This window comes from Elephas maximus, chromosome 4, assembly GCF_024166365.1.
Source record: "Elephas maximus indicus isolate mEleMax1 chromosome 4, mEleMax1 primary haplotype, whole genome shotgun sequence".
In the NCBI taxonomy this organism is placed as follows: Eukaryota; Metazoa; Chordata; class Mammalia; order Proboscidea; family Elephantidae; genus Elephas; species Elephas maximus.
This window is the reverse complement of record NC_064822.1, coordinates 115,722,679-115,744,191: the sequence shown is the minus strand read 5'-3', so window position 1 is coordinate 115,744,191 and position 21,513 is coordinate 115,722,679. Positions and strand designations below refer to the sequence as shown.

Here is a 21,513-nt window from a genome sequence, read left to right as displayed (position 1 = left end):
TTTGATGAGGAAAGCTAGGACTAGGAACTATAGAGAGATATTAGCTGATCATCTCATGATTTTCCATTCTGTGGAAGCTGGGAGGTTTTTGTAATCTTTAGAACTGTTTTAGATCAAGCTTTCCAGAGAAGAGTTATTCTAGACCCCTCCCTTTCCTGTTGTCTGCCTATCCTCCCTGGGACTGCAAGTCCCACACTTTCATTCCACGTGCCCTCACTGTATATTTTCCTTGCTCCAAGGACTTCGTCGTCTTAGTCCCTGAGCACAAGATTTCATCCTTCTTTAGGTTTTCTTCCGATTGTGGTTTCCAAAGTGTAAATATGGCGCTTGGCAAGGAAGAAGCCCTCAGCACTGAATTCTAAACTCTTTGACTGCTTTTATTTTTCTTTTTTTCAAGTTCAAGTGCTGGATTGTGTCATGTGACCATCCCAAAACTCAGAGCACCCTATGGCCATCTTTGCCCTTTGTCACATAACTTGAAAACTGCCTGATGGCCTTTTTGTAATGGTTCCCCTCCAGGAAGCCTTGCTCTCAGTGAAGAAGTCCTTTCCCGGCATTCCAGTGCCCCTGTCAGACTCCTCCGACACCCTTAACAAACAAAGGCAATCACGTACACAGTGTAACAGATACACAAAGTAAATAATAATTACACTAAGCATGATATGTTTGGAGGGGCACTGGCCAGGTCTACAATCATAAGGTGGGAGGGGGTGCTGGCTCCCACTGAGTCGCTGGGCTGTGCCCCCAAGCCTCTTTACCACATTCCTCTTTGGGGGTAGGGAGGAATGGGAATGAGACTTCAACTCATAGGTTCATGTTCATAAAAGAAAGGACCCTCCCCCCACCACCACCACAAAGGTCTTTATTTGGTGGTACTGAAGGGACATACCCTAAGTGTCCCACAAGTTTAAATGATCCAGCTCTAGAATCTGTAGAGAAGTCACCTGATGCCTACTGCCCAACCCCACCCTGTGCCAAAATCAGGAGACATGAGCATTTGACCTTGGAGGAGGCATCTTGTGTTCATTTCACTGTTCCTCTCCTTCCACCAAGGAAATGTTGAGAATGGTATAGCTGGTCAGGTGTATCTTGTTCTCCAAATTGGAGAAGGAGGGTTGAAGAACAGAGCCAGAGAGGAGAGGCTGGGGGTTTAGCGTATCTGCTATATGTGAGGAGGCAAGTTGAAAAGCTTAACAGCCCCTGCCTTTTCCTCTACCTTATTTCACTATGGAAATGGAAATAAGATGCTAAAGCTCATCAACATCACTTTTCCAAGGGTAGCCACATACCTTTTCCCTTTCTACTAGCTGGGCTAGGCGGGAGAGTCATGCTCTGGAGAATAAGCGTTCCAGGTCAGCTCTCCAGCTCAGGCTTTACCTTAGTTCAGTACTGTTTATCTCAGACCCATAACTGCTGGCTTTACTTAGAGTGATAATTTTGCTGAAGGGTCTTTCCCCCTCCTCTCCTGACATCCTCTAGACTCTTGCCTAGAGCTGAGAGGTCTGGTGATGAGGTAAGGATAGGGTGTGGATCCAGACTTAACTCCTTGGCTTCAGGCACTGTCCAGCTGGGAAGCAGAGGGGAACTTGTACTCTGAAGCCTATGACTCCTCTAAGCCTCACATCTCTTCACCACTACTCTGGTGCCCTGGTTATGTGTCCCACAGCGAGAGGTATTTTATGTCCATAAAGTGCCCGTGGTAAGTGCTCAGAATCCATCTCTTTGCTGTGGTGGGTGCTGCTATTTCTCGTTCCATCGAGGGGAAGAAACTGAGGCACAGTGAGTCCAGAGGAGAGTGGGTCGGGATTGTGGGAGAAATGAATAGGCCCAGCTAGTGACTTGGAGGAGTCTCTGCCTGCTTCCTAGCTCTCCAAACCAGGGAGTCTCCATCCTTTCCACCCTCTGTTCTAACTGTCCCCTCCCTGCTGCCAGGTACTGCTAGATTCCAAAAATAAAAGACAAAAATAATTATAGACAATCTGCTCCCTTGTTCTCCCCCTTCCACCCTGAGCTTTGGGGTTGGGGGACTCAAGTGTCCCCCCTCCAAAATCCCTTCCCCATTGGTCTGCTGGCTCTATTCCCTAGTCCAGAGCAGTGATTTGGATTCAAACGCCCTGTAACCTTCAGCCTCCTTAACTACTATTTTCTTGACCCCTCCTAACCCTTCCCAGACCCGAGAACTCTGGGATCACTATACTCTCTTTCCCTTTTATTGACCTGAAGATAGAGGCTGGGAGCAAGGTCATTCCACAGGCTCTTTGGTCTCTCTCCTGGCTGGGGGAGGGGGGAGGAGAAGTGGATTTGGGCATAAGTAGGCTGCACCCTCTGGTAAATAAATTAGGACCATGAGGGTGAACCTGAGGGTTACTTTAGTGGCTCTCATATTGATTCTGGATATTGGGGGCTCCCCCAGCTCCTAAACCCTAACCTCTTACTGTTTCCATGACTGCTGGCTTCAATTTAACCCTTTTGGCTCAGGAAGATTGCGTAGGGTGATTATGGGTTAGAAACGTCTATGTATCTGGCAGCCCTCTTGCCCTCTATTCACATTCCCAACCCTGGGGGCTTTATACAAGTGCTTAAGTGGGTGGATATTAGAGAGGAGCAGGGTTTGGGGAATAAGGGACAAATGGGGCACAGTGGGCAGGGGGCCTCCTATTTCAGTAAAGCCAAATACCAAAAAATGAAAAGTCACAATAAATAAATAAATAAAATTCCAAAATCCTCATTTGCCCCGCCCTCATTTCTCTTCCCCTGGCCACTGTTGGAGGGAGAGAGGGAAGAAGCTAAGAGTGGATTTTTTATTTCCTCTCCTATTGAGAATGGTAGTCAGGGGATCTCCCCAAACTATACCAAGCCCCTCACCTTGCCAGTGGAAGAAAGGAGGCTTGGTGTGGGGCTTCCTCTTATTACTCCATTTCGGTCTCTTTCTCATTGTTTGTCTCTGCCTAGTCTCTGTCTCTTCTCTCTATCCCTTTGCCTTCTTGCTGCTGCTCTTTTTGTCCCTCTGCCTCTGTCCCTCTGCCTCTACATCACTCTGTCTTCTCTGCAAACCTTCTCATCTGCAAACCTCAAATGCTCCCCATCCTGACCTTGCCCCCTCCCTTCCCCTTTCCCCCAAACCCCTCACCCCTCAACCACCACCTGCCTCCCTCTGTTGTATTGCACACTGCTTGGGCAGGGAACAAGGTGTGATGTTCATGGGAAGAGGTGGAGGGAGCTCTAGGGCCTGGGGGGATGGGGGTCAGGGCTGGGGGTCCAGGGGCAGGGTCTGTGGGGGGAACATCCTCTGTCCCCCACCTTAGGAGCAGCCACAGCGATCCACCACCATGCCAGGGATCTTGCCGTAGATAATCTGCTGCTTGTCATTGAAGTAGAGCATGTTGATTGGGGACATCTTGGTGGGAGTACAGCAGGGCCCAGCAGAGCCTCTTGGATTGGCCTGTTGCACCAAGTGGGTGTGGGGGTACTTTTGCATGAACATGTACTCGCACTGGCCGGAGCAGTAGTTGGCCTTGTAGCGCTTAGGCGCAATGATCCAGTCCCAGCCGAAAGCCTCAAAGTCCACTGTGAGGGGATATCGGCAGCAGCGGGACTCGCTTGAGTGCTCATCGCAGTCCAGGCCCAGGTTCCGCCGGGACCGTTTTGTGTTCTCTAGGACTCGAAGCTCCATGAAAGGATGCTGGGGGTGGGGGAGAAGAGAAAGAGCTGCAACATGGCCCCAAACTGCTCCTGCTCCTTGTTCCTTTCTCAGCTGCCTCTCAACAGGGGCACCAGAGCAGAACAGAAACGTCCCAACTTTTCCACTGATGCCACCCCCAGCTCACATCTACCCACTTTTCTTGCCAGCTAGCAATCTTTCCTTCAGCTCACCTTCCCTAATGCTTCCTCGCCTGGCAACCTGATTCTCATCAGTCCCTTGGCCCAGGGCCTCACCCATGGTGTTCCCACGGATCTCCCATTAACTGACACCCTCACTCCAAATCCAGTTTTCAGCTGTTGCCTGCCATAGATCCCTTTAAAGTGATAGCTGTTACCACCCCCTCCCCATTTGTCTTCTAGAATCAGCCACTGACCCCAGAGAAATAATGCTGGTCCCTAGCCCCCTTCACATTCCAGGACCAGGTTACACAAATCCACCACTGCCTCAGGCCCCCAGCTCACCAGCCCCTCAGCTCCTGGCCCCAGGGAGGTGACAGCCAGGTCTGTTCCACTGGGATCAAAGGCGTTGATCTCGATGCCCCAGTTGCTCTGCGGCTGGCGGAACCAGCTGTGTAGCACCTGCTTGAAGTCGATGCTCTGCCAATGGCCTGAGCGGGAGTGCAGCTCAATCTTGAGTGAGCGGATACGGATGTGACGCCGGCCTCCGCCCCCTCCCCCTGTGGTCCCTTCCCCAGTTAGAGGTTTCAGTCGCAAGATCTGCAGGTAGACAGTGGCAGGGCGGGGTACAGGCCGTAGGTACACCCACAACTGGGCCTTCAGTACCTTTGTGAACATCACTTTGGGGCTGAAGTGGAAATGGCAGCAAAGAGGGCTACCATCTGTCTGCACAGCAGGGTCAGCTGATGGGAAAGAAGAGGGGACAGGATCAGCAAAGGGTGTTTGTGGAAAGAGTCAGCAGCCCTGGGTAGAAAGGGCAGGGGCTGGGGGCATTGGCAATATGGACTGAGTTTCCAATTCTTCCTCATCCTTCTCCAGTTCCTGTCTTGTTGACTACCATGTTTCTGCTGCCCAGTACAGTGCCTACTATCATTCTCTGTAGGATGGCTCTCTCAGGCCTTATTCACTATCTATACTCATTCCCTAATCCATTTGCCCTAAGGGCCAGGTTCCCCTCTACCAGGTAAGTTATGCACAGATAGTTATTAGGGAATTCTCCCTCCACCTGCATCTTCCCCTTCTTCCAACTTTCCCCAGCAACTTTTTCTGAACCTTGGATGTTCTTCACAGAAGCCACACTTCTTCTCATACCTGCTGTCCTTAGGCCACCTTGCCCAGTTTCTGCTGTTTTGTCTGGTGGGCAGTGGAGCCTGGCACAGACCCCCAAAACAGGGTGAACTCAGGGGATAGCCCAAGGTCGAGGAAGGGAGCGTGGGCTAAATTTATCCCATGAAGTGAAGCTCCCAAGCATTTCCTGTGCATCTGACTCCCCACTCCCTCTCCTCTGAAAACAAATTTCCTCAGCTGCTTCCTCATCATCATCACCATTACTGCCTCAGCTTTTGAGGAAGGAAAAAACTACCTCCATGTTGTTTCCTCCTGTTTGCCCAGAGCATCAGAAATAATATTCAACACACCAGATCAACTATAATCAGTCTAGACAGACTGAGAGAGAAGGCTCAGGAATGAACTTTCAGAGCCATATAGGTATGACCAGGAAGTCCAGGCCTTTATACATCACGCCCAGCTCCAGAATTTTGCGTATCATGGAGGATTTATTCAGCATCTGTTGTCTCCCATCAGCAATCCACTAGCCCCACCACCCCAGGAAGACCTTCCAAGTGGGACAGGGAAGAAAGTGGTTAATGATCTCTGTATATTCAGGGCATGATACACAAAAGTCCCCCTGCAGCTTCCTTTTCCTTGGGTCTTCTTTGAGGTCCCAGGGCTCTGGTAATCCTCCCGTTATCCTCCTGGCTGGAGCTGCAGTGATGGTAGAGTGGGGCTAGGGTTTGGACAGTAGAGATTCAGAGATAGGGACAGGGAAGCTGCCAGTAAAATGGGGAGTGACAGACAATAATCCAAATAGCATACTACGCCTAATTTCATCATAGGAATTGTCTGTTTTCGTGCCTGTCTTTGTCATTAGATACTAACCTTTGTGAGGACTGTGTCTATTTTGCTCACCACTATAGTATTCCTGCTCCCATAGTCCCAGGTAAAAAAATAGTCCCAGGTAGTGTTCAATAAATACATGCTGAATGGATTCCCTAAGCCCCCAATCTTAAATTATGTAGGCAAGTGTCTGAAAGTTCTACCCAGCATCTTCTTTGGTTATAATTGAAGTAGGTTTAATTACCATGGTCTGACTCCTCATTAACCAGTTTCTGACCTTACCCACCAGACTTCTCAGTGTGGTACAGAGAATAATCCTTGCTTCATAGGAGCGCTGAGCATTAAATAAAGAATGCAAACACAATAGTAATGTCTCAGTGAAAGTTGGCTTATTTTAGTTTTCCTTCTCTACACTCCAAAAAAAAGGTACCACTTCTTTTGTAAGCTCTAAACATATCCCCCACCCAAGCTGACCCAGGGCTTGGAAGTAGGGGACTGGGCATCAGAGCCCTATCCCTCTAAGTCTTTGATTCCTTTAGACAGTCCCCCATCCACACCCCAGGAATCACCATACACTTCTCCCCCAGTGGATGTAGGGAGAGTCAGTGCTACAAGGCGACAGGACCTAGGGAGAAAGAAAGGGGAAGGGAGAAGAGAGAGGGGAGAGTGTGGAGATGGTGAGGGAGATAAGAACAGAGAAGAAGCTGTTAGGGATGGAGGCAGGTTAGAGAAGATAGGCAGAGAAATGGAGGAAAGAGAAGAAATAAGTTTGGGGCTTAGAAATCACTGGGAGAGAAAGGGGGTGATGGAAAGGAGTGGGTGAGGGTTAGAAAGCTAAAGGAGGGAGGCACCTAAGCCTAGTGGGGTAAGCCAGAGAAAGGACAGAAAGGGGAGAGAGGGAGGAACAAAGGAGAAGCAGGTAGAGCCACAGAGGGAAACAGGGGGCCTGAGAGAGTCCCCAACACACCCATAGGCCCAGCCCCCAGTGGGGAGGAGAAGGGGCCACATCTGTGTTGGATAGATTGGGTTGGAGGCAGGCAGGTCAGGTTTAGTAGGCGGTGCTGGTCAGGAGAGAGGTCATTGCACTATTTTCAGCCAAAGCCCAACCCCCTCTCTACTACCTTCCTTCCCCCCCCCCCCCCAACATACTCTCTCCCAACCCGGACTGGAGGGCCTAGGGGCAGGAGGCTGGGCTGAGAGGGTAGGGGCCTCTAGGCACTGGGAGTAGTGAGAAACTGAGGGGCTGGGCTTGGCTCTCAGAAGGGCAGGGGGCTGGGTTCCCAGGACGAAGGCTGGGGTGGGAGAGCTTGAGAGGGTAGAGGGAACTAGGGCAGGCATAGCAGCCCTGGAGGGGTGGGGGCTGGGGTCCAGGGTTAAAGACTGGGGGAGGGGAGGGAGGGGGAGGGGAGTGGAGGCCATCTCTGCTGACGAACACCTCCCCCGATTAGCAGAGCACAAGTCTCTTATTAAAGCGGGTCCCTGGGGATTAGACTATAAAAGTCTCTTTTTCCTTTTCCCCTCTCTCTCTCCCCTCCCCTCCTCTCCCCCTCCCTCTCTTAAGAGCTCAGCCTGACTCTTAAAGGGGACGTACAATACCTGGCCAGAGACCGAGTTCCTTAGTTATTCAGGTCTTGAGGTGGCACAAGGATGGAAGTTCGGTTGTCACCCCTTCTGCTGGTGCTCCCCCACAACCCCACCTGCATGGCCCAATCCATGCATGAAGGATCCGTTCACTTCCTGCACCTGGGTTACCAGAGCTGACTCTGGGCTCAGGCCTGTTGGTTAAGGGATGCTAGGGATAGAGGGGCAAGGTGGGAGTCCACAGCCCCATTACCCATCTGGGAAATCCTCACACATGCGACACACATTCACCAGAGTGCCTTTTCCCTCTGTACTCTTCATCTTTCTTGCGGCAAACTCTTCTTCTGAATTCTTGTACAACTCTGTTTCTTAGAGTTCCCCACCACCACCCTGCCCTCAGTCAATCTCAGGCTGAACCTAGCTTCCATAATCAGAAGACTTCAGAACAGAAGGGAGACTGAGGAACCCAGGACCAGATCCCCATACCCTCCTCCTCCCGGCTAAGCTTCCTAGTCTTTTGAGTTCTCTTTATAGCCCTGAACAAGCACTGTGGAAGTTGGAGGCTGCAGAAATACTGGTGTTAGTATGAGGCACTCAGCCTCCCAGATGCACACCTGGGTTCCTGTGCCTCTCCCATGGGGGGTGGGCCAGTAGGACTCCTTTCAGCCCCCAGCTTTTTATGACCCATCTGCCAATAAACCAGTCCCCCCCCCCCCCGCTTCTGTTCAAAGCCATAAAACCAGTGTGTGTGTGTGTGTGTGTGTGTGTGTGGTGGGGGCGCGCAGGAGACTTTGCCAAACCACTAGGGAACAAGAGAGGGGCAGGTTCCCTGGAGTGTGTGGGGTGGGGGGGGCCACCTCAGTGGGGGAGGGGAAGAGGGAGTCACCTGACCCTAGGAAGAGCTGGGGGGGGTGGCCGGGGCGGGGGTAGTGGTGGAGTATTGGCCTGGATTTTCCAGGCCATAAAATTTCAAAGCAGCTCAAGTCTATTAACATGTTCATCTTCCATTTGGCCAGGGACTCGGATGCCTGGGTTACCTACCCCCATACCAGTCTATTTTTTTCTCTTTCTTCCTAGGTCTATTCTCTCCCCAAGTCTGGCTGTGGGTAGGGGCGGGTGAATGAGGGATGGAACATTAAGGTTTGAGCAGCCAAAGGGTTGCTCTTAGCCCCCAGCCCAATGGAGTTGAGTTCTCTGAGCTCGAGCTCGGCGGGTACCGAGAACACACAGCTTTCCCGGTCCATTGGGAAACTGGGTGTGAGGTGACACTAGGGTGGAGAGGCTGCCAGCTGGCCTGCCAGTTGAGATACCGGGCTCTAGGATCCTATTCTTGTGAGAGGGAGAGGAGCACTCGGTTCTCCGCAGTCCGGTGGGCGCGTTGCGGAGCATGGGTGGAGGAGGTGGGGAGTTGGTGCCAGGGCCGTTAGGAGGCAGAGCACCGCAGCCCGACTAGGTCTGCGGGAGTCCCGGAACCTCCTGATTCCGTTCTCCAGCCTCACCGTTACGGCCCTTCAAGACAAAGTCGCTGTCCCGCTCCGTCCGCTGCCAGCCCCTGCTTCCCCTGACTCCCTCCAGCAGGGTCTTCTGCGCACTTTAGGGGCGGAAGGCGGTATTTCGCAACCCACTCTCTTTGCCCCCTCCACCTCCAGGGACCGGCGTGCACACCACGCCGCAGCCCATCTCCAGCGCTCGAAAAACTTCTAGGGAGCAGCCCCCGCTCCCCCCCAGCTAGTCAAGTTTTTGCAGAAAAGGCTTCCCGGGAGCGCCCCGCTTCAGAGCGGGAGGCGCTCGCCTTCCCCGGGCCGGAGCTAGCTCCCCGCGGCTCGCGCCCCGCGCCCACTTACTCTCCTGGGCCATGCTAATGACGGTCTCGGTGGTGGCGTGGTACTCGTCTTCCTCCAGGAAGTCCTCGGGCTGCAGCGCGTCGCCCTGGAAGTCGTGCAGGTCCAGGATCTGCTGCAGCGGGGGCGCCTTGGGCAGCAGCTGCTTCACCACCTCACGGCTGATGTTGGGCGCCTCCTTGAGCCGCAGTTTGCTCAGGATCTGCGACTTGATGCTCTCCAGGCGCAGCTCGCGGCTGTGCTGCCGCCACACGCACACCGGGCAGCCGTCCGGCTCGGGCGCCGCGGACGGGGCAGGCCGGCTCGAGCGCTCCCCCCCAGCCCCCGCCGCCGCCGCCGCCGCCGCCGCCCCCGCCGCCGCCGCCGCCGCCGCCGCCGCCGCGGGGCCCTCGGCTGCCTCCCCCCGGGGCCGCAGCTCCAGGGCGAGGAGCAGGAAGCCCAGCAGCAGCGGGGCCGCGAGCACCATGCTGGAGGGGAGGGGAGGGAGGACTGGGGGGCGGGGACGCCGGAGTCCCGCGGGGAGGGGGCGGAGGAGAGGGAGGGAGGAGGAGGGGGTCCGGGCGGCGCGGGATTGGGGGCTGCCCGGCCGAGGGGGGGCCGGGGGGGCCGGGGGCGGCGAGCGCGCGGGCGGGGCGGGCGGGCGGCCGGGGCGGGCGGCTGGGGGGGCCCAAGCCCGGGCCGGGCCCTTTATAGCCCCGGCCCCCGTGTCGTCAGCAGCAGCGATTGGCTGCGGAGCCAACAAAAGAGGCAGCGCTGTCATCCGAGGCGAGAGAGGGAGCCGGGGAGAGCCAAGGAAGAGAGAGAGAGAGGGAGGGAGCGAGGGCCCAGAGATGGAGAGAGAGAGATATTGGGGCGGGGGGAGATAGAGAAGGAAAGTCAGAGTCAGGGATACCAAGGAGAGACAGTGAGATAAAGGGGAAAGAGATAGAGATAGAAAGAGGAGAAGGAGAGAGGGAGAGACAAAGAGGGAAAAGAGATTATCAGAGGGGGGAAGACACAGAGAGGAGAAATTTAGCTAGAGAGACAGACACTGTACTGTGGAGAGACAGAGACAGAGAAGGAAAGATACAGCGATAAGTAGTACGAAAGTTAGAGTCAGAAAGCCAGAGACAAAGATAGGAGAAACCAGAGAGGAGAGCGAGCTATGGCCAGACAGGGGAGAGATATAGAGGTCTACAGAGCCAGACCACAAGACATCAGGGAGGTGTAGAGATGGGAACAGGGACTGAGGAACTGGTGGGACAAAAACCAGAGCCCTAGTAAGAGAGGGAGAGACCAAGAGGGGGAGAGGGAGGTCACAACTAGACAGGCAGAGACTGGGAGATACAAAAGGAGCCCCTAAACATGCAGACCAGAGGATCAGGGGGAGATAGAGAAGGGGAGACAGAGACCCCTGTGGGAAGGACAGATAGCAACAGGAGTCAGCCTTGGTGGGAGCCCAGAGAGCCCAAAGGGGAAGGAGATGGAGAACATGAGCCTAGAGGAGCCCCAGCTACTGGAGGTAGCCCAAAGAAGAGGTTAAAAGAAGCCATGGAGGGAAGCAACAAGCTGGACGTATGAGAGGGATCAAGAAGGGATGGAGGGATTGACATGAGGGTTAGGGAAAGAGACTAGAAGGGGAAGAGATTAGGGACAATCTGAGAAGGAGGGGAAATGATGAGAAGCACTGAGAGAGGAAGGGTTAGACTAAACTGGCAAGATTGTGAAGTTGAAATTAGGACCTGAAAAGGCTAAGGGAGTCAGCAGGCTAGAAAAGGCATGGACTCCTAAGAGAGCCCTGATGGCGCAGTGGTTAAGAGCTTGGCTGCTAACCAAAAGGTTGGCAGTTTGAATCTACCCGGTCCTATATGGGTCACTATGAGTCAGAGTCAACTTGAAGCCAACAAGTTTGGTTTTTTGGCTGGGAAGCCACTATGTATGGAGATGAATCTGGGCATCTGAATTCCTAGCTATACTTTTTAATCTGCAGGGTCTTAGAAGTCTGGGAAGGGGCTTGGCTTGGAGTTGCAGCAATGAAGACAGCCTGAGCTGGAGGTAGCAAATTGCAAGGCGAGAAGCCCAGATGTGGGACCATCTCTGGTCTTCAGGTGTGACCCTTCGCACAGCCAGAGGGCAGAGTGGAAGGATGCCAAGGTGCTAGGATGCCACTACAGTACTTAACATTTCCTGGTTCTGAATACCTCTTTCCAGACCTCGGTTTCTCCAGGCTTAGTTCTTGATCCCAAAGCCCTGGGGGTAAATAGAAAAACATCCACTAGATTGAAAATATTTGAGGAGATTAGATCTTGCTCATCTTTGTGTTGCCACTGCCTAATGGTGCTTGGCACATACAATGTTTGTTGACTGAATGGAGTCTGTGGAAATATGGGTGTTGCCTCCATTCTTGGGCTTCTCAGGCAAGACAGAAGAGCACTGAAATTTAGAGCCCACTCTTTTTTTTTTAGAGTTGCTACGGAGCCCAGGTGGTGCAGTGGTTAAGAGCTTGGCTGCTAACCAAAAGACTGGCAGTTTGAATCCACCATCTCCCGCATGGAAACCCTATGGGGCAGTTTTACTCGACCCTATAGGGTCACTATGAGTCAGAATTGACTTGACTGCAACAGGTTTAGTTTAGTTTTAGAGTTGCTATGGAACCCTGGTGGCACAGTGTTAAGAGCTTGGCTGCTAACCAGAAGATCAGCAGTTCAAATCCACCAGCTGCTCTGGTCGCCGCGAGTCAGAATTAACTTGACAGAATTTTTTTTTTTTTTTAATAGTGTCTTAGGAGTCCCTGGGCGGTGCAAATTGTTAACAAGCTTGGCTGCTAATGGAGAGATTGGAAGTTTGAGTCCACCCAGCGACATCTCGGGGGAAAAAGGCCTAGAGATCTACTTCTGAAAAATCAGTGGAGCACACAGCTCTACTCTGACACACAGGGGTTCGCCATGCTGGCAACTGGTTACTGTTTTAAAGTATCTTAAAGTTGCCATGATGGAGTATTAGGCATAAGGACAGGGTAGGACTGAAGAGCTTGAGTGGAAAAAAGAAAGAAAAGGGGGATCCAGGTGTGACAGGGAAGATTGGTTAGAGGTTAGGAGGACCAGAGTGAGGAGCTTTGAAGTGACAGCCCATTTCCATGGGGAACAGGAACTAAGACTCCAGCATGATGGAGAAAACTTAGACAACTGGGTCCCTCCCTTGCTTTGGATCAAGACATGGGCATCTCAGCATTTCATCAAGTTTCTTCATCTATAAAATGAAGTTCACAATGCCTGCCCTCAGCTGGTTGTGAGGGTTACATTGTAATCAATCAGTGGTAGCTTTCCTGGGCTGCTTTTTCATGATTCTTTTTCTTTCCATTTTGACCTCCAAGAACAAGCATTGCCTTTACCACATATTCTGGCATATACTGTTCTCTAAAATGTTTCTCTGATGTCAATCCCTCAGCAGAATTGCAAACTTCTTGAGGGCTCCGAGAGTGTAGGCCAGTCTTCTCTGGGATAACAATATTGTACCTATTTCATAAGGTTTTAAGAATTAAATGCCGGACAAACAGCTCTGAATGAGCTAGTTGTTATTACTATTACTCCAACTGATCACCTCATTACACTGTGAGATCCAAGAGACCTGACATTTTGTTCATCAAAGTATTCCTCAGCACCTAGTATAGCTGCTTCCAATAATTAACAAACCTTGCTAAGTGGACCTTGCCACAGCTGCCACTCCTGTGAAGCCAAGTGGGGGAGAGCAAATGTGTATTTGTGACCATGAGGGATAATGGGTGTCTGCCAAATACCGGGGAACAAGAGCCAGGAACAACCCCTGAGACAGAAAAGATTCCCACCGCCTGGCTTTCTCTCTCCACCGGTTCCAGGACGGAACTTCATCCAATAAGTGGGAAAGACTGCCATCTCGTGGTAGAATCTGGAATTTCAGCTCCTTGGAGGTGGGACTAAAACTAGGTTTTTTTTTTTTTTTTTTTTTTTGCAGACTTTGCATGTTTTCACTTTAGGTTTCTGTTCAGAGAAGTTTCATATCATAATGCATTATGCCTTGCCCGCCTCCCCAACCCCTCCTAGATCTTGCCTCTTTCCTTTATTTTTTCTTCAGGCCTGGTACTGTTGAGTACCCGTGAATCGCAGGAACTAACACCCAGGAGGTTTCTTTTAGGGACTTCAGGCCGCCAGTTGTCCCAGAACCAGTATTGAGGATGGGGCTCCACTAGCTTTAAAGAAAGAGTTGGGAGAGATCTGGACATTTAGTTCAGTGCCCTAATCATCCTAAAGCAGGTTTACCAAAACTGGGGCCCCGCCCACTATTCTAGTCTCCTAGGCAACTGCGCTCCTGCCGGGGGCTTCCCGCTCCTTGTCTGGGCGTTACCCAGGCAACCTTCGGGCCCGCCTCCTTCCAGGTCCTGACTGGTTCATAGCAAACGTGTGTTGGGGTCTAAGGGAGGCATTTAGGTTTGAAGGGTGTGAGCTGCCGGGAGCGGAGGAGGCGGTGTCTTTTGCCGAGGGGGATGAGGTTTCAAGACCGGAAGGAGGGAGAGAGCTGCTTGCGGAGCCTCGGGTAGAGCGTCTGTTATAACTCCAGAAAGTGGAGCTGCAGCTCCTGGGAACCTGTCGCCAGGGTTCGAGGCCAGAGACGCCCGGACCACTCTCAAAACTGCTGCTGCCAGAACGGGCAAACACTGTAAGGAGGAGGGAACACTCCTGCTATCCCGCACCCCTACCATGCTGGCCACACCCCCCACCTCCAACACACACGCCTTACCTCCCCTGCCCATCAGCCACTGAACTGGACAGAGTGGGGAATGGCTGGCTTTCTCCCTTCCCAGGGAGAATCCCCAATCCCATCCCCTTTCGCCTTTCTCCCTAAAGGCTCTATTTCTGGGGTCACTGGACCCATTCCCTGGCACCCAGGCCTTTCCAAGGAGGGGAGGGGTTAGGCCATTGGGACGTAGCAGAGGTGCAGCGGGCTTCCCTAGGAGACTTGCTTCTCCCCTCCCTGCATACTGTAGGCATGTGGTGTGGGAAGCTATTCTGGGCTGGGGATAGCATGTTGGTGGAATGGACCTCTCCTAGGCCTCTGCCCGCAAACCCCGAGCCCCCAGAGAGGACCTCACTGTAATTACTGTCCTCTCCACACCAGTTTATAAACCTGTAATTATACCGCTTGCGTAGCTTTGCAGTCATGTTAACCTCTTTAGCCCCAAGACCCTCTAAGAGAAGTTGGGGATTGGGAAGAAGCAACCAGTTTTTGTTGGGGGAGTGGAGGTGAAATACACTGGGGAACTCTAGGATTAGTCATTGGGGTCACATCTTCATTTGCCTCTGCCCTCCCAGAAGGGTACTCCCCACTCCACCAACTTCCCCTCATGCTCACAGGCAGGCCCAGCCCTTCAGTTCCTCTGGGTGCATACTCTTTCCTGTCCTCATGCTTGGTCTCCCCAGTCATGTGGGCCTCCCCACCTTTTCACTATTTCTCACCTACTGCCTCCTGTCCAGGCCCATGGTGAGGTCTCAGTGCAGGCCTTGCTGGGTGCAGCGCCCAAAGCTGGCTGTATTGTCCAGTTATGCCAGCCAAAGGCACCACTGCTTCAGCTGCTGGTCAAGGAAAAGCAGGGGTCTGAGCACAACGTTTGCTTCTTCAGGGACTTCAAAACGCTGCCAAATGTGCTGATCCAGGAGGTGGCAAAGCGTGACCTGGGCTGTCAGGTGAGAGGAACTGGCAGGAAGTAGGGAGGAGCTGGAGGCAGGAGTGTTCACAGGGAATCCAGTCCCCAGAGAGGAACAGGAAAGAGCACAAGACCCCAAAGGTCAAGTTTGTTGCCAGTTGAGGAGTGATGTGTGTGTGTCTAAATGGTGAGGGTGCGAGGATGACCAGAGGGGTCTGGGAATGGCAACCAGAAATTAGAGATGGGGGTGCCAACATGACCCCTGTAGTGCCCCCTTCCCCTGACCCATTCCAGCCCTGCCTGTTCATCCCAGTTGCCTGAGCTGTAAGACCACATCTACTGGGAGGAGTCCATCCAGTTTGAGAACAGCTTGGGTGAGTCCCCCCACCCCCCACCCCCACCAAAGGCCCTCTCTCCTTGGCAGGCATCTCAGGTCCTTCAATGTATCCCCCGGCCTGTGGGGTCCCCAGCATTCAGGCCTTCTCTTTGTCATAGCCCTCACCACAGTATATTTTTGGTCTGCTCCTACAAGGTTGTTAGCTCCTCAAGCAGGACATGCCTTACTCATCTCTTTATGTTCCTAGTGCCTGGGAAAGCCCTGGTGGCTTGATGGTTAAGAGCTGTGGCTGCTAAGCAAAAGGTCAGTAGTTTGAATCTACCAGGTGCTCTTGGAAACCCTGTGGGTCAGTTCTACTCTGTCTTATAGGGTCGCTATGAGTCATAATTGACTCGAAGGCATTGAGTATGTATGTATATGGCATATTTGGGCTCTCAATGAATGAATAAATGAATGAATTCTCAGTCCCTGCCGAGGTCTTTCAACTCCAAGGAACAGAAACCTGAGGTTACATTTCCCCTCCCCTTGCTTTCCCCCCTTCTCATTTCTCTCTTGTTCATCTTGCTGTACCCCAGGAGAGACCTTAGTTGTGCAGGTCTGTGACTCTCAGGCTGAGACTGCTGTGCTCCTGAGATGGGTCCTGGAGCAGAACCACGCAGCACAGCAGCCAGATTCCCGGCCAAGGCAGTGCGTGAGGAGGCCATGCGCCTGGTTGAGGTTCCTGAGCTGGAGGGGCTAAAGCTGCTCACCCTGGCCACTTACCAGCTGGGCAGCTGGATTGAGCCCATTGGTAATGATGACACTTTTGAGAGGAGGCTGGAGCAGGAGCCAGGGTAGGTTTGGGAGAATGAGGGGCCAGAGATCAGGGGTTGAGAGCCCAAGGAGTAGGGAAAGGAATGGGGCCAGAATGGAGGTAGGGTCCTGAAGACAAAGCCTGGTTGAGAGGGGGTGGTTGGAAGAGGAGCTGGCCTTGGGGCTTGGATTGAGGGGGCCAAGACCAAGGTGTGTGGTAGGGGCTGAAGGAGGCTGGGCTGTTCTTATCTTGACCATCTCAGATTTGGGGATTTAGAGATTTCTCAAAGCAAAATTATTTTAATTCTCATGAACCTAAAAAATGGTATGCTGGGAAAAATCAAATCCCACTCTCTGATACGAAACTGTAAGGATCCATTTAATTCAATTCCACTTCCGTTCTGACGCCAGCTGCACGTTCAGCACTTCTCCCTGACCTTAACCACCCAGACCTGGGTGACACCTCACAAGTTAAAGGGCATAGTCCTCCAGGCTGCCAAGTCTGCCCAAGACCTCAGGCACTAGCTACAAGTCTGGAGTCCCCATGATGCCATCACTTCTGACCTGTTCGCTACAAATTTGGGGTTCTCCTACTACCTTCTCAGGATTCTAGCCATAAGCTCAAGGGTCCCCAGGGCTTCCCTTATTTCTGTCCTGCTGGCCCCCACTACTCCCTTGGGTTCTGTAATGCATAAGAATGACTCATAAAATTCATGGAAAGTTTGATACTTATGATTACAGTTTTATTATAGCAAAAAGGATACAAACGAAGAGACTCATAAGGCAAGATCTGGTAGGGTTCCCAACATGGAGCTTCCATGTCCTAAAAAGGGATGTGCTGTCCTCCCACATACAACAATGTCTGTCACCAACCAGGAAGCCCATAGTGCTTCTGTGTCTAGAGACTTTAATGGGTCCTCATTAGGCAGGCATGATTGATTAAGCCTATCTTTAGGCCCCCTCCCCTAAGGTGGAGTCCCTGGGTGGTGTAAACAGTTAAGGTGCTCAAGGCACTCATGGCTAACTGACAGGTTGGTGGTCTGGTGGTTTGAGTCCACCCAGAGGTACCTCGGAAGAAAGGTCCATTGATCTACTTCTGAGAAAAATCAGCCATTGAAGAAAACCCTGTGGAGCACAGTTCTACTCTGACACACATGGGTTCGCCATGAGTCAGAATCAACTCTGGGAACTGGTTTGATTTTTGTTTGCCCCTGAGGTTGGTCAGGTGGGTCTTTCTGGTCTGGCCAACCTCACCCAAGAGGTGCCTCATTAGCATAAACCCTCAGGTATATTCTGGAGGCCACATCAGAGCCACTTAAGAAATTCCAAGGTTTTAAAGGAATCAAGGGCAAAGATCAGATTCTTAGGGTAAAGTTAAATTATTAACCCTACAAATTATGATAAAGTCTTTGTCATATTTAAGGTAATAAAACCTATCCCCTTCATTTCTCTGTGATCCTCAAAACTGCCCTGTGAAGGGGGATGGGGGGAGGAACGAAACATGTTGCCATTGAGTCAATTCCTTTAGTAATGGGGTGCAGTTTGTGCCACCCAGGGATCTTGTGAGATGGCGAAGGGAGTTGTTTTCCTCCCATTCAACTGGGAGGAAACTGAAGCTCAGTAAGGGTGAGAATATAATCAAAGTTACCCCACTCATGAGTGGTGGGACAGGTCTTAAACCAGGGCTTCTGACATCAGGTAGTAGGCGTGGTGGACCCAGCACTAGAACTGGTATGTCCAAACCCTGGTTCTTCTCTGCAGGTTGACCCTGAGTTACTGACTTCATCTCTCTGAGCTTCACTTTCCTCACACTGAGGATATAAGGTGACTTTGGCAATGATGGTGTCTTCCTGGGTACCACAGTGACCTAGTCTTTCTCTCTCTGAAGGGTGTGGTCTCCCCAGACACTGGGGCAGTCACAGCTGGCCACCTATAGTGACTGAAGACTTCCCCTCCATCCCCCTAGACTCCACCATCCAGTGTATCAGTGGCGATGTCTCCGTGGAGCCAGTGCGGGGTACCTTGCCCTTGGGCCTGCCCTCAGCCCTGGTTCTCACTGAGGTCCGTTACCACCTCTCTGGGGAGCTTTGTCCTAGGGGTGGTCCATGCAGCAGAACCTGCAGAGCCATAGGTACAGCCCCTCTCTCGTCCCTGTTTTGATCTATTCCTGGGTCTGGGAGCTGCCATCAACTACTCATGCCTCTCCCATTTCCAAAGCTGGAGCCTCTGGATTTAAATTCCAGAACACCAGTTGAGACCCAGCCTCTTACCCTCCCCAGCAGAGATGGCCTTGATACTGACACACTCTGCTTTCTCCCATTCCCATGTCCTCCCACTCCATCTGTCTCCTGCCCCTCTCCGAATGTTCCCCACCCCTCTCCCTCATGTCTAGTTTTCCCTCCCTTGTCTCCCCATTCTTCCCCCATGTCTCTCCACCTTCCTCTCTTCTCTCCTGTATCTTTTCACCCCTCTCCCAATGTCTCCCTGACTATTCACTCACCCCTTTCCCACACTCCCCCACCCCCACTGGCCTCTGCAGGTGGTAGTCTTGGGTTCACTGAGGCCTCCGCTACCAAGGCACCTGCATCTCATCTCTGAGCTGGCCTCCCAGTGGGGCAGGTGCAGGGGGCATGGTGGCCCTGCTGAGTGGAGCGGTGAAGGCATCTGTTTTGTAGGTGCTGGGCTCCCTGTGGAAACCCTGGTTGCGTAGTGGTTAAGTGCTACGGCTGCTAACCAAAGGATCGGCAGTTCAAATCCGCCAGGCGCGCCTTGGAAACTCTATGGGGCAGTTCTACTCTGTCCTATAGGGTCACTATGAGTCGGAATTGACGGCACTGGGTTTTTTTTTTTTTTTTTTTGGTGTTTTGGGCTCCCTGCATGGGGCTGCGCTTCAGGAGGCCTTGGGTGCTGGCTACAAGCTGCTGTGCATCACCATGGGTCTGGCCGATGTCTGCGTGCTCTCAGAAGGCACTGCCTTTGCTTGGTACACCTGTGGCCCCATGCGCTGCTGCTGACCGTGGGTCGGGGCATGGTGGAGCTGGAGGGCAGCCTGGCCCTGCTGAGAGGGGAGGGGCAGGTGTGCCTTCCCCAGCTCACCTGCCACCAGCCAATGCTATGCACCCAAGGGGCCAGTCGTGGTGGCTTGGTGGCGTATCTGGATGCCAGGCATTTGGAGCAGACGCTGGAGACTGAAGGATGTGATGTGAAGATCCCAGTCCGAGGTCAGCCACCATCCCCACTAAAGGCCCCTCTGCCCTGGAGCCCAGCAGGCACTCAGGGCTCGGTGCTGGTGCCAGCTCTCCAGGCTGTAGGAATGGGCTACTCTTGCCCTCCCTCTCCCCACGACACAAAGGCTTGCTCTCTGGGGGCTCTCTCTGGCCTTAGCACTATCCTTTCTCACCCATTGCTTTACCAAGTTGCTGCCACCACTCTGCATTTGCCACTTTGCTCTCAGTCCTTTCCCTGGTGTTTCTCTAGGAAGGTCCTGTTCTCCTCACCCTTCACCTCAGCTCTCTCCCTGCCCACGTGGACGTCTCCACTTCCTCTCCCTCCTCAGCCCATCGTGGGTCCTCCAGACCCTGCCCTGACACTGCACTGGAGAAGGCCCTCCCTATCCAATGGCCTACTCTTGCTTTTCACCTGAGTTGACCTCTCTACGCTATTTGACACTTTTGACCACTCTCCCCTCCTCCTGTCATCATATTCTTTTTTCTCTTGGTCTCCTAGAGAGAGGGAAAAAAGCACAGGTTTTGGGATCCCCAGAGATCTGTGTTCAAATCCTAACAAAGTCCTTCACTGACTTGGACTCTGGGCATGTTACTCCACATCTCTAGTCTTGTATCTAAAACAGGAAAAATAATACTGACCTTACAGAGTGTTGTGAAGATTGAATGAGCTAATGGTATAAGTGCCCAGCACAGTTCCTGGTATAACACAGAAGTGCGACTTTTCAATTTCCTTTCCCTCTTAGCTCCTTTGGAAACCCTGGTGGTATAGTGGTTAAGTGCTATGGCTGCTAACCAAAGGGCCGGCAGTTCAAATCTGCCAGGCGCTCCTTAGAAACTCTATGGGGCAGTTCTCCTCTGTCCTATAGGGTCATTATGAGTTGGAATCGACTCGACGGCACTGGGTTTGGTTTTTTTGGTTATTAGACCCTTTACTGGCTACTAACCCCTACTATCTCTTTGACCCTAAAAACCCATCTATGGCTTTGAAAGAACAAAAAAACCAAACCCATTGCTGTCAAGTCCATTCTAACTCACAGAAACCCAACAGGACAGAGTAGAACTGCCCATACGGTTTCCGAGGAGCGCCTGGTAGATTCGAACTGCTGACTTTTTGGTTAACAGCCGTAACTCTACTACACCACCAGGGTTTCCATCTATGGCCTTAGATATCGCTTATTTCTAGTCTGACTCCTCTCCTGAGCTTCATATCCCCAACTACTCCTGGTAGGACACTTCCATTTGGATGGGCCTACAGTGCTGTCTCTCTCCTCCCCCCGCCCCCGTAATGTACCACCTGCTTTATGTGACCACCTCCTCTTCCCCTAAAAAAAAAAAAAACAAAAAAACCCATTGGTGTCAAGTTGATTCCGACTCATAACGACCCCATAGAACAGAGTAGAACTGCCCCATGGGGTTTCCAAGGAGCAACTGGTGGAGTTGAACTCCTGACTTTTGGGTTAGCAGCCTGAGCTCTTAACTACTGCACCACCCCACCAGGCTCTCCTCCTCCCCTGGGTGCCCAAATCTGGAAACTCTGAGCCTTCTCTGACTTTTCCTACTCCTTATCCCCACAGGTAAGCAGTCACCCAGTCCTTTGATTTGCCCTCTGAAATGCTGCTTATACTTCCCTCTTTTCCTTGGTTCTGGTCCTCAGACCATGGAGTGATGTACTACCTGTCTCCCAGGCCAGCTGACATTCATTCCTCCTCATTTTGATGTAGGCCCAACCCCAACATAATGCCACCCAGCTGCTCAAAAACTTCCCACTACTCCCCGTTGCCTTTAGAACATTGGTCAAACTACCCAACGTGGCCTTCCGGGTTCTCGACAGTCCTGTTACTAACTATCCTCTTTTTTGCTTCATCTATTGTTTTGTGAAGTATTCCAAAACAAATTACAGACATGATATTTCACCCTTAATATTTTAGTATGCACCTTTTTAAAAAGTAGGGTAATTTTCCTACGTAACCATAACATCACAGCTAACAGCTTTCTAGTGTCTAATTCTCAGTCCATATTCAAATTTCCCCAGCTGTTCCGAAAATGTCTTTCACAGCTGGTTTGTTCAGACGGAGATCCATCCAGTCAAGGCCCCAGCACAGGACTTGGCTGTTGTGTTTCCAAGTTTTCCTAATCTTGATTGGTTAGACCACCTTTCCATCCATCTTCCACCACATCCTTCCCCCAGCCCTTTGAGCCAGTCAACCCCAACCTGCCACCTATTTTGTAGACCACCCCTTTTCACACTTAACCTTTCCCCTACCCCCGAAATGGGGACTTGCCCGCTTATTCTCTCGAGTCAAC

The 21,513-nt window shown here is 52.1% G+C and overlaps 1 protein-coding gene and 1 long non-coding RNA gene across 3 annotated transcripts; one reads left to right on the top strand and one right to left on the bottom strand.

Moving 5' to 3' along the window:
- Positions 1–3,137: 3,137 nt before the first annotated feature.
- On the bottom strand, positions 3,138–9,663 carry GDF11 (growth differentiation factor 11). The gene is made up of 3 exons (XM_049883478.1): positions 9,201–9,663; positions 4,165–4,562; positions 3,138–3,682 (listed from the first exon to the last, which is right to left on the bottom strand). Exons 1-3 carry the CDS (start codon positions 9,661–9,663, stop codon positions 3,302–3,304), a joined length of 1,242 nt encoding a protein of 413 aa, XP_049739435.1. The 3' UTR covers positions 3,138–3,301.
- Positions 9,664–13,703: 4,040 nt separating this feature from the next.
- Positions 13,704–15,431, top strand: LOC126075631 (uncharacterized). Of its 2 annotated transcripts, none has more exons than XR_007517222.1 (3): positions 13,704–13,868; positions 14,830–14,893; positions 15,167–15,431. It is a non-coding gene; the product is annotated as an uncharacterized LOC126075631 (long non-coding RNA). The 2 variants fall into 2 exon arrangements; XR_007517223.1 differs by having other exon boundaries at positions 15,148–15,431.
- The last annotated feature ends 6,082 nt before the right edge of the window (positions 15,432–21,513 follow it).